Raw genomic sequence first — 17,384 nt, 5'->3', positions numbered from 1 at the left:
CAACTGCTGGGAGACCCTGGTTGCCAGTGGCTATCATCACATATCCCCATCCTTTAGGAACAGGGCCCAGCCTAGCTTTCTGGACCTCTGACATAGGCCATTTTTGCTACACTATCTGCAGCTGCACTGAGCTGTGCCAGTGCCAGGATGGTCCTGCTACCCTGTAGTTTTACTAGCAGAAGCTACATTTTTGGCTGTTACTCACTGCCTACCAGTTGCTGCACTCTTCCTCAGGTGTGGCTGCGTTGCGTAAAGCTTGAGTAAAGCTATACTTGGAGATTAAAGTGCCGTGTGAGTACCAAGTGTTACTGAGAGGAACTTTATTTTGAAAGTCCATTTAACTCTGCAATGCAGTGCTAGAGGTCAGACAGCTGGCAAAACACTCGCTACCTTATACTCGAATGCTATCCCTTCAGCCAGTTAGGACTGTACGCTTTAACCCCCTCATTGATCCACATGGCATGTCCTCGCCCTGTTCCTCCACACACAGTTTCATACTGTGAATATACATATAAATGCTGCTTACAGCAGTCGTCTTAATGCAGTTAATAAACTCGCTTGCAAACTTCGTTTGCCCAAGGACACTTTGGCTTTTTCCATACTTAAAGGGCTAGAAAAAATAAGTCTTTAACTAAAATGTTCAAGCATCATCATTAGCTGATCTCTTGCCATTTGTTGGAAGTAGTGGATAGTAGTGGAAGAATGACACCTGAAAGGAGGGCGACTGTGGTTCGTGGCATTTTAGAGAGAGAGAGAGTGATTTTAGTGTCAGAACAGCAATGCAACACAAACATACTTCTGGTTTCCAAATGGGTTATTTGCATAAAACAGTGTTCAGGGCAGCATCTCCCTTAAATTGTGTTGAATTGGTAAATGGCAAGGGACTGCTATTGATCAGGCTTTTCTCTCACTGATCTCTTCAGCACGTAACTTCTGTATGATTTGTGCAGATGCAAAATCGGTGGGTATTGATGTCAGCTTGCACAAGCAAGGTATGAAATGAAAGGGCTGCGTGGCAAGTGTGAAATGTGTGGCTAGAGAGAGCATCAGTGGTCCCTGTAAATAAGGTCATACCTCAGCTTTTCAGAAACAGCACACCCAGAAGATGAGCTTGCCTTGCAGATGTGTGCCTTCAGAGCACACAGGAGTCAAAGCGGAGTAATCGTGCTTGTCTGCATGAGTTTCTTTTTGAACAGCTTTTCCTACATTTTTTTCTGCCTGCTGATGCCTTGGAATCATATTGTTGGGGAGAACTGGTTTGGAGAGAAGAGTCCTTAAAGCCAGCCTGCAAAGCAAATTGAAGGTGAGGACAGAAAACACATCACGGAATAAACCACAAGAAAAATCTTCACTGAGTTCCTAGAACAGTCCCTTGGATGTGAACACAGACAGCTGATTCTTGGAAAATCTGTCTTATCAGGGCAGGGTAAATAAATAAGTTGTGTTCAGATTAAACTGTCTCTGAGTAGCAGTTTGTTTGCCACAGTGGAACTATTGAGTTCTCTTGCACAAGGACTGTGAAGTAAAATGATTCTCATCAAAACACTGGAAACAAGCATTTTGCAAGAAGAAAGTCAAATGGAAAAAAACCATGTTTATAGTTCTCCAACATATGATGCAGAAATTTACATGGATTTATATCAGTTGCATTTAAAACACAAACACTATACAGTACATAATCCAGAAATAAGTTACATCAAAGAACTACATATTGTAAAAAAAAAACCCCAAAACATTTTATAAACAAACTTCACTCCAGATCTTCAAATGCACAGCTGCAGTTTTCAACTTCAGTATCATAACAAAGTCTGATAAGATAGACACTTTCCAAATCATGGTAGATCAGGGAGGGAGCGACTCCGGGGCCAAATCTTTTGTCATTTTCTTATGATGTGTTTTTAGACTTTTTTTATATTCAGATTCTTACGAGTTTGTTTTTTGGTTTTTTCTTAACATCTTAGGTAAAATTCCTAAATGAGATCTAAGAAGTCCATTCGTATCCCTCTAGAGCAAAAAAAAAAAAAAATGATAAAGCAGATTTGGTTGTAGAAAAATCAGTCTGACACCTGACTCAGTAAAACTATATACATCTGCCTGCTGAAAACCGAGTTCAGCTCTGATATTGTGTCAAAATTTTCCTGTCCTCAAAATCTCATATTTACAATCCTTTCTATTGGGAGGGTTATAAACTGAATAGGAGCCCCCATTTAGAATTTCCCACCAATTGCTCTATCTGTGTTTGTTGATAACTGGGTATTGTTCTTCACACGGAGTCAAAATTCATAGGTAAGACTTTTTGCCATTTTGCTGAGTTTCATTTTCTCATTAAATATCTCCTCAAACTTTCGATTCTGTTTTGGAGTGAAATGGTTCTTCCAATCACCAACAGCACCTAGGAGAGCAGGAACAAAAAAAGAACAGTGACGCTAGCGATTTATAGTGCAGAAAATGATTTAAAGGCAGCCTAGTTTTGTTAATGTTGCAGTTGGCACAAATTATTAATATATTATTAACCATAGTCCCTGCGGTATGTCATGATCATGACTAATTGTTATATTGGCCTGGTGAGACTCTGATGGAAGCAGCTGGATCATCGTCCATAAAGGGTGTTAAATCCTCAGGCTCAGACTTGTTTAGTGCCAACAACACCAAGTGGCACATGAAGAGCAGCAGGTTTCCTGGGTGGAATTAGAGCTCTTGGTCATCTCAGCAGAGAGGCATCTTGCCACACCTTCGATATATACAGTTAAAGGTCTCCACAGTCAGTAGAGGGAAATGGTTACCTCCTGGCTGAAACCCATCTCATCCTAGTCAACATCTGAAACTCATCAATGAATGGTGCCCCAAAACTAGCCATGTGTCTCCATTGACTAAAGAAGACTCCCAAAAAAGGAGCCCAGAATGACCTGGTAGATGAATCCCACCCTCACACCCACTCCTAAACTCTAGGGCTTTCTACAGATGAGATGTCCCACTGCTTAAGTGGGCAGTTAACTACTTCTGGGTGACCATGCACACTTGTGTTCAGTAAAGTGTTTCAACTGTTACCCAGTTTGAGTAAATTGGAAATTGTTTTTTAAACCGACATATTTTAATGAGGCAATGCTTAGAGTCTTCCCTCATGTGCATCATCTGAAGACGCTGCATCCCAAAACTGCTGACCAAAACAGCGTTCCAGACAGCAAGGACAAGAAAAAAGAGCCTGAAGAATAATATATGTGTACAAATCTTCCATAAACTGGCTGAAACTGGCTAAACCCCTGGGAATTGCATAGGAACTACTTGGAAGTGAAACTGTTGGGATTTTTCAAATTTTTCAACGTAGCTTTGTTAAAGTTCACTGACTTAGAAAAGTGTACCTGAGCTTTTTGTTTGTTTGTTTGCTTTTTACTGACAGATTGTATTTTGGCGTTTGCTTCAGCTCATTGGTAAAAACATTCTGAATTAACAAAATGTACCATTTCCCTATTTATAAATGAAAACAAGTTTTTCTTAATTGAAACAACTCTTAGTTTTAAACTGTCAATTATTGTTCAAAAATTAACTAAGCAAAAATAATCAAAATCTATCTAAACATGATGGTTTTGATTGACTTATTATCCAAATCTGAGCAAGCTTCTGAAACGTCAGTAGCAAGAAACAGCTCCTGCATGTATTTTTAAGTCGCATCTGAGCTAAGCACTGTTGAAGATTTTACCACGGATTCCAGCTCGGCCAAGGTCTGAAGGCTGCCTATGAGGCCATCAGGTGACCGAGTCATCCATTCCTCCATTGTTGTCCTTGTCAGCATATTCCTTTTTCAGGAACATTTCAATAAGATAAGAGGTGGTGAGGAAGATAAAGGCTACAAGCAGTCTCTGTAATAAGGAACGCGTCTCGCTCTTTCGCATTATGGTAAACTAAGTGACCTTCACAGGCGATATCAGAGTCTTTTACATGTTGTAAAAGACTGAGGTGGTCAACTTTTAGATAAAAAAAGACAGATAGAGAGTAATGCTTCGTGAACCTTTCCTTTTAGCTGAAAAGCTCACAGAGAGCAATAGGTGTCAGACTGTTGTTCAGACTCCTCGAGCTTCTCTAGTATAAGCCTACATTTGCAACCAGAGAACTCAGAAAGAAAGTGATTTTTAAGACGGCTTCAAATTGAAGAATCCTGTCACTGCTTCCCAGTGACACAAAGCGTCACTACAGTCTGGGAAAGGCCCGGACTGCGGCCTCTGGCTGGATTCCCACTCCTTCTGCTGTGTTAAGCCCAGCCCAGGGAATTTACCTTTTCGGAAAATCAGCTTCCTGTTGGACGTCAGTGCACAAACGGTGTGACTGGGATCGCTGTTTTCCTTTTCTGTGTCGCTTTTCATCTGTGAGAACGAGGACTTCTTGCAGATGTCTTGGATATCATTATCACTGACGTTTAAACCCAGGAACAGACTAATTTCCTTTACAATCTTAGGAAGATTCTGAGGTACAAGAAAAATAAAGCTTTTATATTTCTGAGCTGATTATCAGACTTCTAGTTGATATGAAAAAGATCCCTTTTATTACATACCAGGTTTATCACACATTTATTTGCTTTCAAGCAAAGCTAAACATGTCATTGGCCTGTGTAGATGACAGGTACAGTAAACCTGATTCCCCTTTTGCCCATACTCAGAGAAACAGGTAAATGCTGAGTATGTGATATCAAATACGGTGACATTGCAATTTTACTCCTAGTTCAGGCAAAGTGTTCTCCTGTCTCTTAGAATTATTTCACTGGGAATAGAGAAATACTCAAAGCTCAGCTTCTGTGCAAAGTAGCTTATTTCATTAGAGGTGTTATATCTAGAGATCCAACAAGTGACTCAGGATCCAAAATGGCTTGTTTATATTCCTATTTTCCCCCAAAATGAACAAAACTATTTTAATGGAAACACTAGAAAGTGTTTTCTATTCACCCAAAAATTCATTCTCTGAAAGCGAAGATATGTTGGTATTTGACTTTTTTTAAGAATAGCAAAGCAGTTTCTCATAATAATTTCTTTTCCTGAAAATTTTTTTCCTACACCCTCCAGTCTCTAATTTTCCTGTTTATTGGGAGCACATGTCCCACTGACCATGAGTAGTTCTGTTGTCTTACATCACTTTTTGAAAATTCCACCTGAAATGTCAGGCATAGAAGGTTAATGTGTGGCCCTCAACAGATGTCCTTGGTTGGTCTTTCCATAGGACCAAGAATGAGGAACTTAAAATTCTTCTTGTAGCCTGGGGAAAATAATATAATATGTGTCGCACTCCTACATCTATGAAATGCAAATCTCATGGGATTTGATATTTATATAACTTGTGCAGTCAGAATTAGTTCACTAATATAAAGTTCTATGCAAATATAAAATATGCCCAAACACGTACATTCACATTTTTCTTCTTTCTCCTTTTTCATTATAATTTGCTCTTTGATACTTTAATGATGTTAATTTACAAGTAATGCATTCTGAAATAAGAGCAGAGAGCATATTTACCTTCTTCATGTCTTCATAGAACAAAAACAGGATGTTTTTGTCATTTTCATGTTCTTCCCAACTTAGGAAATGATCAAACCAGGATCCACAGACAACTGAGAAGAAAACCCGTATAAAAGAGATTCATATAAACTTTATTCATAAATAACTCTGACTGCACCTCACACATTTAGGGGAATGATCTCCTTCTTCTTAGTGTGAACCATCTATTCCTCTAAAACAGATTTAATTCTTTTTGTGAAGTGACTCAAACTTACAATCCAAAGAGGTTACCATTTTTGTTGGAATTTGGTTTTGTATCAGAGATGCAGATACTATTCTGAGATATAATTCTGTAGTGGAAACAGGCTCCAAATCTAAGGAAAGGCCAGTAATGAAGGAAAATGTACTGGCCTAACAAGATCTGAGCATCTCAGCAAATGACTGCATGTCTGTGGTCACAGCTAGAAATGCGATCACTTCACTAGGAAATGAAATAACGAGTCTGTGAAATGGAGCACGCTACTGTTAGCTCTATTTTGTCCAGCAGAGGAGAATTCTGTATTATTTTTAAAAGTCAAAGAAGAATTATTTAATAAACAATTTATTATGCAAATACATCATTCAGCCAATGACATAGATAGCTTATGGTTTTATAGTCGACTCATAGTACTTGTTTTGTCTAAATGCTGAACCATGGGGGGAGAGCTAAATTTCAGCTTGCTTTTAAAAAACAAAATTCTGTCCCTTCTGGTTGAAGGACAAGATGGACTGCATTGAAAGACGAGTTGAAAGACTACTGTAGGGTGATGAGAAGAGGCTTGGACAGAGCAATCGCAGCCAGCATTCTCCAGAACTGTGACTTTGCTTTATAACTCCTACCAGAAAAGTATAATATTGTAATGGGCATCATTTCGGTTGCAAACCTTGAGATGTAATTAAGTATTTTGCTGAATGCTCCAGTCTATAGCTGCCTCCTGCACATAAAGCACTGTCTAACTTCAAGGCATGTGTGCTCCACAGGGTACAATGAAACCCTGCTCTCCTGGTCGACCACACTGGAGATGTGGCCAACAATAGCACAGAATAGCCCTGTTGGCTTCAGGGGCACAGCATACAGTCTCGGAGACTCGAGGGACAGCATCTCAGTTGTCTCTGTGTGTCCTCACCCTTGTTCTGAACGGAGATTAACTCTGCAAGAGTGCTACAGGATCTGAATCAAGCAGCACAGCCTTCATATGTTTCTATTAAAAGCAAAAATGACAAACTCTCTCTCACTATCACCTCTTACATAAATTTCTATTGTAATCAACTTAGTTATCCTTTTATGCCATGCGTAAGCACACAGAAAATAGAAGGTGGAGACTAATTTACAGATAAATGGGAGATGCTTTTAACATTTAATATAATCCTCTTCTCTTTTTTTCACTATTGTATGTTCAGAGTTGATACTAAACAAGCCAAGATCCTGCAAATCACTGAAGCACATGCCTTAGGGCGGCTCTGGGCTAGGAACACAAGAGCTGAGCCAAAGCCCACACAAGCCAGTAGACAAATTGACTTCTGGATCTTTCATGTAAGCCTGTGATGACTGCAATGGCAATTTTCTTTCAAAGTTTTCAAGCTGATCTATCATTGTTGCTGTTATCGTCACTTATGGTTGTATAGCAGGAACAGATGTCCTCAAAGGAGTAGTAAAACACTAAAAATGGGAGTGGCTAACTGGAACATGGCCCTGTTGTGAGCTTCCATGCCAGCACTGCCACTCATAAAAGTCTCACTCTTGTCCTTGGTCTTTGGACCCTGCTACTAAGCCAACGCATCAGGCAGAGCGTGTGCAGGAGGGCTTTATGAAAGCATCTGGACTCCCTTTGAAGGGCCACCCAAGGCTGTCTTTAAGATGGGAGAGGACACCATGCCTGCAAGCATAGCTCTCAGTGCAGCCTGGGCATGGTCTCCCCCTTGCCTGCACTTCAGCGTGGCAGGGAGCCACACAGAGCTGGCTGAGCACCTTCAAACAGAGCGCCGGCCCCGCTGGCCTGCTCACCAAGGACAGGAGCTGGCTGAGGTGAGCCCAGCTGCCCTTACGTCTGCTTGGGAGGAGCTGTATACGCATACCTCCTCTATCAAAATTTAAACGTCAGTTCTTGGTAGGAAGCAGTCTGTTATTGCGGCTCGCAAGACAAGGGTGGAAATATTTTAACACAGGCAAATCCGCATCAGAATCAACAAATTGTCAGGGGTTTCAGAGTGTTTGGGGGAAGAAAGGAAATCAGTAGCTTGTCTGTGAGAATGTTTTTTAACAGCTATGTCAAAGAACAGCAAAAACCTGCAAAGAGCCGTTGTGCTGAAATAATGCGGCCGCTTATCAAAATGTCTCCTTGCAGGGCTGAAGATAGCATCCTATTATTTGCTCTTGTTTAGTTTGGCATTAGAATTTGTCCTGAAAAAAACCCCAACTAAAGCCATATGAATACGAGTGCAATAAGGAGTTTTCACACAGTTCACGTTTCTTAACTCTTTCTGTGCGTAACAAGCTAATGTAAACTGCAAGGAGAAAACATAACATTTATCCTTACCATCTCCTTTTAAGAACAAGTCAAAGAAAGCAGGCCAGGTGTCAATAGTGGGAAGGTTTGGATTATCTCTGTAGTAATGATACATGGAAACGGCGGTATCTTTTGGATTTCTGCTGATGTAGATCATCTGCAAATGAAGATTATACGGTTATTAATGGCGATAGTCTTCCTTTATTTTAGAGGAGCTCTGTGCATAAATGTAGCATTTTCACAGGCAGTTTGCAGTGTCAAAACCCTTTCCTTTAGGATTCCTCCATCGGTGACCATGCCATTAAGATAGAAATGCATTTGTCCCTGCTTAGGCAGAAGTCAGTAGTGGTTAGTAAATAATTCCATGTGGACAGAGGTGTGTTTCCTGCAGCTGGGTACTGTTTATGTTCTATGAGCATTCATTTTAACTCATGAGTCAGTATACTATCTCATAAATCTAACATGTGAAACCGTTTACTAATTAACATTCACAGGACAGCTGCAAAACATAAATTTTGGCTTTTCATTCAAATAACCCCATGGGAGCAGTGGGGCAGGAGCAGAACCCAGTCCCTAGCCCAAGTCTCTGCTCATGCTGCCTTTGACTGTTGATCAGCTGTGTCTCCAAAATTCACTGCAAACCACTTCTGGAAATTGTAAATAATTTAAAAATTATTAAGGATCAACAAGACAAAATAACTTTCTAACAGACACTTAACATATCTTACTGCTTTTATATCTTTTTGCCTTACCTTGCATTTTTTATTCTTAAAATTTGGAGGTAACATGTTGTAGTCTAGGTGCGTTGGGATGATTCTCTTCGATGAGAGTTTATTCAGTTCCTCCAGTTTGGATATGTCTCCAAATTCAATGGGAGATGTTACTGTAACTTGAGCATTGTAAAGCTTTGTTATAACTCCTGCAAGCCAGTGAGTGCCTGCAGAAAAGTAATTTTAAGGAAAAAAAAAAAAAAAGAAAAAAAGGAAGATTTGTTACTGATAAAATATGTGGAACATGCGTTTTTTGCATACGGAAGCAGCTTGCTAATGCGCAAGTGATACTTCTAATCCTTCAGATTCAAGAAACTTTACATAACTGAATAATCCCGTTGGCTCCAAATGTATAAATACTGGAAAAATTAGGGCTGTAGCTGAAGTACAGAGTAACTCTGTGCGAATTGTTAATATCGGTACCAAAACACTCTCATGAGACAAACTGCTTGTCAGTTGAGGGGTGGTTATATTATTTTTATTATTAATTTTAGAAGAGCCTGGGGTTTTTTACGTTATAGTAGCTCGAGTCTGTATATTTGGGTAGTACTGATTGAGCTTCTTCTTGGTGTGTGCTTCTGTATGCAAGTAAGGCGGGGGGAGAGGGAATAAGAAATGAATAAATCTACAGCGAAGAGCCATACAAATAACTTAATATAACTCTTGACTTGCTCATAAATGAATGTAGAAAGTCCTCAGGAAAATCCTTCAAGTACAAATTTTGCTTACAAGAAATAAATATTTATTTGCTTTCCAGTATGAAAACACCTGAGATTATTTTCAATTAAAGAATCAAAATTTAGATAAATGACGCATTTTTATTATAATTTGAACACTTACTGACAGAATAATATATTCACATACTAAAACGTCCTTCCCTGTTTCTTGTACACAGACATTTCCCAAGTAGTTTAAGCAGAGAACATGAAACAAACAATCGAGATTTGCAATTAACATCTAAAAGTAGAACTTACCAGATTTGGGATAGGAAACCAAAAGGACATCATCTTCTCTAGCATCAAAAGTATCCAAGGATTTCAAAAGTTCTGGAGAAGACCTAGCGGTAAAGAGAATCCCCTTAAACATGTGAATGAGTTCTGTCTCACTAGTGTTGGACATGGTTGCTTAAGTCTTGGATTCCTGCAAATCAGATAACAATGAAACGACAGGAGGATTTGAGAGTCACTTCTCAGTCAGATGGTTTGAAGTGACAAATTGACATGAAGCAATACAAACTTCATGCTTATATACTTTGCCACACACCATGGAGTCCTATCGGATATTGATTTTTCCAGGTAATTAACAAAGGCAACTGAACTATTAGAGGTAACTTGATAAATGACTGAAATGCAAAGTCATGGAAAATGCATGTCATTTTTCATTTATTAGCTCTTCAGATAAAGTAATGAGGTGATAGTCAAAATGTATTAATTGTGGAAAATTACAAGAAGAAACATTATATGTTGCCTTAAAATACGCTTAATATGATTATTCTGTAAGTTACACTTTGCTGGAAGCTGGTTTAGCTTCCAAGGAAAAAGCTACATCTTAAAATACTTTTTATGAATACAAAAACAGTGTCTTATTTTATGTGAATGAAATATTTTTGGTTTTGTTTTACCAAATAAACAACAGCCTGAATTTTCAAAAGTGCAAATTGATTCCAAATGTTTGAATTTTATGATGTTAAGGAACTAGTTTTTTGAACATTTTAGAATTTCCGCCTGAGGCATCTTAAAAACAGATGCATTTAGAGACAAATCAATTTTTAAGCTGTCACATGTCTCCATGAGGGAGTATAGACAACAAAAATTGCAAATTTAAAATAGATATTTAACATTGGCTTGAATCCTGCATGTTTCATGACTAGAAGTGGTTGAAGATTTTTAAATCTTTCCAAGAATATGTGAATTCATCAAAATAAAAGTCGCTTGCAGGAAAGAGGCAGTTCTCAATTAATGACAATTAATTGCAATGTATTTTGCAATTATTTTTTGAAAAATTTTGAATCTGTAGAAATCATCATTAATGTTTTTCAAACTGAAAGCTTAAAGTGACCTTAAGAAATGTGAAAGCATCAGAGTGAAATAAATAGCTCAGGTTTGAATCAAAACATTTAGGAATGCCAAATATTTTCAATTTTCCTTTCCATGGCCACAAATTAATTTACTTGTTTTTACATTCTTTTCCTCAAACATCCAGTGGCTTCACTATTCCTATTGAAAACCTCCTACAACATATTCAGCTGAGGCCCTTCAATGTCTTCAACTCAACCTGAGAACCCGCATGTAAATCTTGTTTTAAAATAAAGCAGTCCTTCAGGAATTTCCCAAGTTTACCAATGTCCCAGTCCTTGTTTTATTATTTATGATAACTTAGGTTTGGTCATGGGACCAAATGTACCTGCCTTAATTCCTGGTAAGAAGTTAATGACTAGAGATGCCCTTCCAAGAAACATCTGAGCAGTCAAGATTACTCACGAGGAGTAAGAACAGTTGTCAGCTTCTGTACATGCTTCTTTCTAATTCAATCTCCAGAAAAGCCAGCATAATAGGATTGATTTTTCCCCCCTGCAGTATTGCCAGCCTACCAGTCAAAGAGAATTGAAGTCAGCAAGCCTAGATTGTCTCACCAGTGTTGCCTATAAGGCTGCCCTTAAACAGCAACCACCTGCAAAATGTGCCCTGTGCCAACAGTAAACTCCAAGTTCCAGTTACGCAGGGCCAGGTGGGGATCAAAATCATGGCAAATATGCTCTGGAGACATGTTCCCTATCACTAGGGACGAGAGGAGACAGGGGAGTCTTTCCAGGTGGTGATAGAGTGAGTCAGTGAGGGTACAAGAAACACGTGGATACTGATGCCCAGGTAGGATTTGGGGGATCTCTCAGTGGTGAGGAGCTCAACATTTTTCTCTTGCTAACAGTCTGAAGACCTAAGCCATCGCTTCATATCTTAGGGTCTAAATCCTCTGTCAACAGATTTCACTTTTGTTACTTCAGGTATACAAAGTATGTTTGGAGGCATAATGAATCCTGTTTCTATGTTATTCTGAACATCTGTATTCGTCTGAATACAGATATTTCTAAGGTTTATTTTGCAGTCATCATTCCAGCCATATGCATTTAGCACAAGCTAATAAAAGTGTATTACCTTGACCTAGCAAAAATAAGCTTATTGCAAAATGTGTTGCGTAATGTGCCTCTTCCCTTTCATTTCTTCCTGCATTCCTATTATGTTTTGAGTCAGCGCATTTGCCTAATCAAATCTCTTAGACCTTAATTAATCATTCACAAATGAAATGGCCAAGGTGTAAAACAGAAGCAATACAGTAGCAAAGAAAATTCCAACTCTCTTAACTCATCTCAATTGCTTTTTATACTAGCTTCTCTTTTCAGCATGTGTAATGTTAATCCAGGGGAATAAAACTGAAACTGGCCCTCCTCAAATGCTGCCTGTACTTGGAAAACAGGGCCCACCTTGCAAGGGAACGGTATCCTGAATTGCAATGACTTAAGGAAAAAGAGACTATTCGGCACCTTGCAGGAAAAAAACCACCTTCTTATTAAGTTATTAGAAAAACTATGCTAACTACATTAGCATAAAAAGTATATTATTATAGCTACGTTATACAAAGAGAGCACGGGTTTAAAGAATGCCATGCTAAATCCTCCATCCAACTTTAATTTTTTCCTTTATCAGTGTTATAACATGGAATGTAGACTACAGCTGATGCATTTTGAACCAGATGAACACAGGCATGGCAAGCTAATGCCAAAGGATTCCCGTATCTATCACCTAGATCTCTGCCGCAGGCTCTGAGGAGCTTCTCCCAGCAGCAGGTTGTCCTTGTCCTGGTCTCTGGCCCTGCTATCAATGCAGATGGAGTGCCCATTTTACCAGCAGGTTTCACAGATACTTGCTATCAGGAAAGCAATGTTAAATTTGGAGTTTGGGGTCTCTCTATGGTGTGAGGGAAATGCAGCTTGGCAGCTGGACACTGCACCTGGGCTGCTACAGTCCAGCTCCTTCTGCCTCCGTATCCAACTTACCTTCTCCGATCTTTATCCTTGTCTGGGTGAGTGACTTCTTTCTGTTACTTTAAGTGACGCAAAAAATTTGGCAGTTTTTACCTGCCCTGCCACCTCCGCTTCAAGCTCATCATTCTCTTCTCTGCTTGATAAGAGACGGTACCATGTACATCTCCTTCAACTGAAGATTTCTCAACTGAAGCCAACCACAATACTGTTCCACTCCAAACACATCTCAGGCAGCATGTACTAAAAGAAATAGTGACATTGTGGAAAATATACAGATGAAGTCATATGTGTTGGTTACATGAGTCAGAACTGGGAGGTACATCCACAGGAGGTACATCTGAAAGTTTTTAGCTAGCACTGTCAAGCATCAGGTTTCTTATTTTTTGAAATGCCCTAAAGCCATGAAATATTTCAATCTTGTCATATTGACTGATGAATGGAGAGGTAAAAGTGACACTGCCGGTCATAAGGTTTTGTTGCTCTAATTCTCCACCAGATACATCAGCCACCTTAAATTAGTAGAAGTTATGTCCATAAAGATTGTTCCTGTGCATCTATGTAAAATTTGTCCACAGGCTCCGCAACAGTGATGAAGGAGTGAAATCTTCCAAGACTATTTCAGTGCAGAATATCAAACACAGCTGCTGTTACAAAGTGTGCAAGACTATCTCCAATACAGTTTCAGTCAGGAAATCCACTGTTACGGGTAAGCTGTGTAGTCCCTTCCACAGCTCCAACTTTTCTCCGCAATGAGCCTCAGAGTCATTTCTGTAGGGATCACTCCATCCAACCTTTGCTTGCCCATATTGCAGAATGACATCCCTACTTATTTTAATGTTACAGCTGAAGTGTCTCTCTTAAGTTTATGGTCAATGACTATTTAATAGAGACAGCCTGCAAAATGTTAAATACCGCATGAGTGCTCAGACTGATCGGGAAATTAGGGCACCTCAGTGCCTAGATGTCGGCCATTTAGGAACCTAACCCTGGGCTTCTGTGTGGTTCTAAAAAACCCTTAGTTGCAGGGTGGATGTAGGGCTGTCCACAACACATCAAGACTCAGCTGAGCTGTAGTAACTGCCCATCGGTGCACGCTGAGCTGGTCCCAACTGTCAGGTAGTGTGAATTAGCCAAACCCGCTTCACTGAGATGGGCATTGCATTGCTTTACACTTCCAACAACAGTCCCTCTACCTGGTAGGCTTCCTTGCAGGGCCCGTACTCTTGCAAAGAAGCCTCCCTTCATTGTCCCATACTTCAACACTAATCAAGTACCGTGATTTAACAACTCTGGCTTCAGAAGTCTCTGATTTCACAGTCATTGCTATCTGTAGCAGCTGCGCCCGCATTTAGGTATACTGTGCAGGAAGTCAACCATATGCGCAGTCATGTTGCATTTATGGCATGTCAGATTATAAAGTTCTTTGACCTTCTTTTATCCCTCTTACAACAAATCATTGCCTGAGGATATTTTGTGCCAGATCCACAACTGATACGGCTATTCATAACAATCCCATTGCTGCCAGCAGAGCTATGCGCTTTGGAGATCTGGCAAGCAAATGCCACAGCTGTGAGGTTACCACTACTGCCCCAGCTCCTGTGTGCAACAGCATGTGACGGTACCTTCAGGGCACGAACACGTACGTAACGAAGACACGGGCAGGGGGGTGTAAAAAAGAAAAGCAAACGAGGGGTAAGAAAGATGATGCTGTGTACATGCAGGAGGCCTCAGCCAGGTGAGCTCTCTCCCTGGCACGTGCTTGTCTGTCAGGGTGGGATTGCCTGGGGACATTCCAGGTCCCTAGGGTGAGAAGAGAGGTCTTGGAGGCCTGGTTTATTTTCTGCTTATCTTTCTTGTCGTATCTAATGTAGAGGCTTACTGGGGAGAAGCGTAAATGACAGAAACTGATGAGTCACCCTGTTATTGCTAGTGCACTAGCACTTCAAGTGATGCTAGTGACTTCACTAGTGATGTCAAATGGCTTCACCTTTTTTTTTGTTAGCATAACTACTTAGAAATTGTCTGATATTTTGAAGCACACATACAATAGTAAGTTATAGTATTCTATAGGGAGCCAGGCAAATTCCAGCAAAAAAGCTTTTTGAGATGTATGTCCTTCAGAGATCTACACCCTGTGGAGCATCACTGCACACAGAAAAATCGGAGCAAGCAAGTCTGATGGCGAATGCTATCCCGTCAGTTCGCACGCTACCTTTAAATCCAGCAGCTGGGGAAACCAGCAGTCCAGCTAACGGCAGCCACCCCTGGGAAGGCTTGTGGGCCACAACCAGTGGAAGCGTACAAAGGGGAAGAGGAGCCCTTGTGTCCATACGCACAGTGAGACAGTGCCCAGCACGCAGGCTGTTGTGCTCTGTGCCAGCTCTCTGGTGGGTCCAACCCAAATGAGCGGGGTGATCCTGAGGTAAGAGACAGTGCAGTTTGCATTTGAGGGAACTGACTGGAAACCTTGGGCTCATGCAAATGCCGGAGGGGAGCCAACCTTGGCCGTGAGGGACCAGAGGCCTCCAGGTCCCCGAGCTGCACACAGAGCTTGCGGAGAGCCTCACGCAGGACAGCTGACAGCCCCATTGCACCACGTCTCATTTGCCCATGTCCTCATGACAGCCAAGGGCCAGATAAGGTGTGGCAGCACGAGTCTGGTGACCAGGAGCATGTACCCCCGGTTTTACTATCCCTCCAGTCAGCCCACTATGACAACTCTGCAAGCACCTCTCTTCTCCCAGGAGGAAATAAAGCAGTGATCAACCAGTGCCAACCTCAGTATTACTTCTCCCTGACATAAGGAGGCTGACCTGTGGGCTCTAGGTCTGCTCCTTATCAGTTAGGAGGTACCATTCAGGACATTGACATGGAGACCTGATAGTGGCTCAGCTGCAGGACCCGTGTCAGCAGTACAGACCTCAGGTTGCAGCACAGCTCCTATCTGCAGTGGAAAGGTCAGAAGAAACATCCTGTTCTTTAGGAGGGGCACCTCCATAGTAGCAATTTGTGATAAACACAAATGTGGCGTTATCAAGGACTTGTTATCTTTTGACACTGTGGAGGGGTGGGGTTGTTTCTCATGCCTAAGAGAGATTTGGTCAGCAGCACCCACCACCCTGAGTTATAAACACACTCTTCAGTCCCATCCACACCTTCAGACTCCTCCCCATAGAGTTGTAATCTGCAGGTTTAACAGCCCTTGTTCTCTAACAGATGTTCAAAATTGGGTAGGGATATTGGCTGAATCAAATCAATTAACCACTTTTGTCTAGTTATTAGATTCTGCTTCTATTTATTAATCTATATTTATAGAATATACACATACATGTAAACACATTGCAGTAGCTATTTTGTGCATTCAAGTTGCTGCAACTTTCTCCCTCAAAAGAGAAGAGAAGAAAAATCATTTATATTTCCTCTTCTTGTCTGCTTACGGGGTATGGAGTCTCTTCCCTTTATGTTTAGGTCTATGTGCTCTTCATTAGAAGTCACACAGGTCTGCTCTACATGTCACCAGGACAATCTAAACAAGCTCTCAAAGGTGTTGTGCTTAGGCTAGCACAGTCACATTGCTGAAGATACAGGTCTTGCAAAGAGAGTTGTCTTCTATCCAGCTGATTTGTAATGCTGTGTGCAAAACGTACATGAGGAAAGAGTGTAGCCAGCAGGCTAAGGAAAGTGATTATTCCCCTCTGTGGAGCACTTCTGAGGCCACACTGGAGTACTGTGTCCAGTTTTGGATCCCCTGGTACAAGAGAGGTATTGGGAAACTGGGGTAAGTCCAGCAGAGGACCACCAAGCTGACCGGGGCTGGAGCACACGATGTACAAGAAGAGGCTGAGAGACCTGCAAAGAGTGTAGCCAGCAGGCTAAGGAAAGTGATTATTCCCCTCTGTGGAGCACTTCTGAGGCCACACTGGAGTACTGTGTCCAGTTTTGGATCCCCTGGTACAAGAGAGGTATTGGGAAACTGGGGTAAGTCCAGCAGAGGACCACCAAGCTGACCGGGGCTGGAGCACACGATGTACAAGAAGAGGCTGAGAGACCTGCATCTGCTCAACCTGGAGAAGGTCAAGGAGAATTCTCAATGCTGTCTACACCTATCTAGTGGGTGCTTGTAGAGTAGGTGGAGCCAAACGCTTCTCAAGAAGTGCACAGCGACAGGATGTGTGGCAACAAACACAAGCTGCGACAAGGGAGATTCCAATTAGATATTAGGAAAACTTTTTCACCATGGGAGTGGTCGAACATTGGAATAGGTTGCCCAGAGAAGCTGTGAAATCTGCATCCTTGAAAGGATTCAACAGCAGAGTGGACAGGGCCCTGAGCAAACCAATCTAACTTGTCACTTTGGTGGGCTAGGAATAGGCGGTCTCCTGAATTTCCTTCCTACCTGGGTTGCTCTGTGGTTCTGTGTTTCACAATTGAACGATAACCACTGTTAAAACACAATCCGCATTTGCACAAATTTGAAGCAGATATTTTCATCTGATTAATGTTGTCTTGACATATACAGTGTTCTGTGGATAGCGCAATAAGGTAAATG

At 41.1% G+C, this 17,384-nt stretch overlaps 1 protein-coding gene across 1 annotated transcript; it reads right to left on the bottom strand.

Moving 5' to 3' along the window:
- Positions 1-2,273: 2,273 nt before the first annotated feature.
- On the bottom strand, positions 2,274-9,915 carry LOC104081605 (sulfotransferase 6B1-like). The gene is made up of 6 exons (XM_009584421.1): positions 9,771-9,915; positions 8,779-8,963; positions 8,057-8,183; positions 5,499-5,593; positions 4,271-4,457; positions 2,274-2,392 (listed from the first exon to the last, which is right to left on the bottom strand). Exons 1-6 carry the CDS (start codon positions 9,913-9,915, stop codon positions 2,274-2,276), a joined length of 858 nt encoding a protein of 285 aa, XP_009582716.1.
- Between the last annotated feature and the right edge of the window lie 7,469 nt (positions 9,916-17,384).

Source organism: Fulmarus glacialis, unplaced genomic scaffold (assembly GCF_000690835.1).
Source record: "Fulmarus glacialis isolate BGI_N327 unplaced genomic scaffold, ASM69083v1 scaffold45668, whole genome shotgun sequence".
In the NCBI taxonomy this organism is placed as follows: domain Eukaryota; kingdom Metazoa; phylum Chordata; class Aves; order Procellariiformes; family Procellariidae; genus Fulmarus; species Fulmarus glacialis.
The sequence above is the reverse complement of the archived record's forward strand: the minus strand, read 5'-3'. Positions and strand labels throughout refer to the sequence as shown.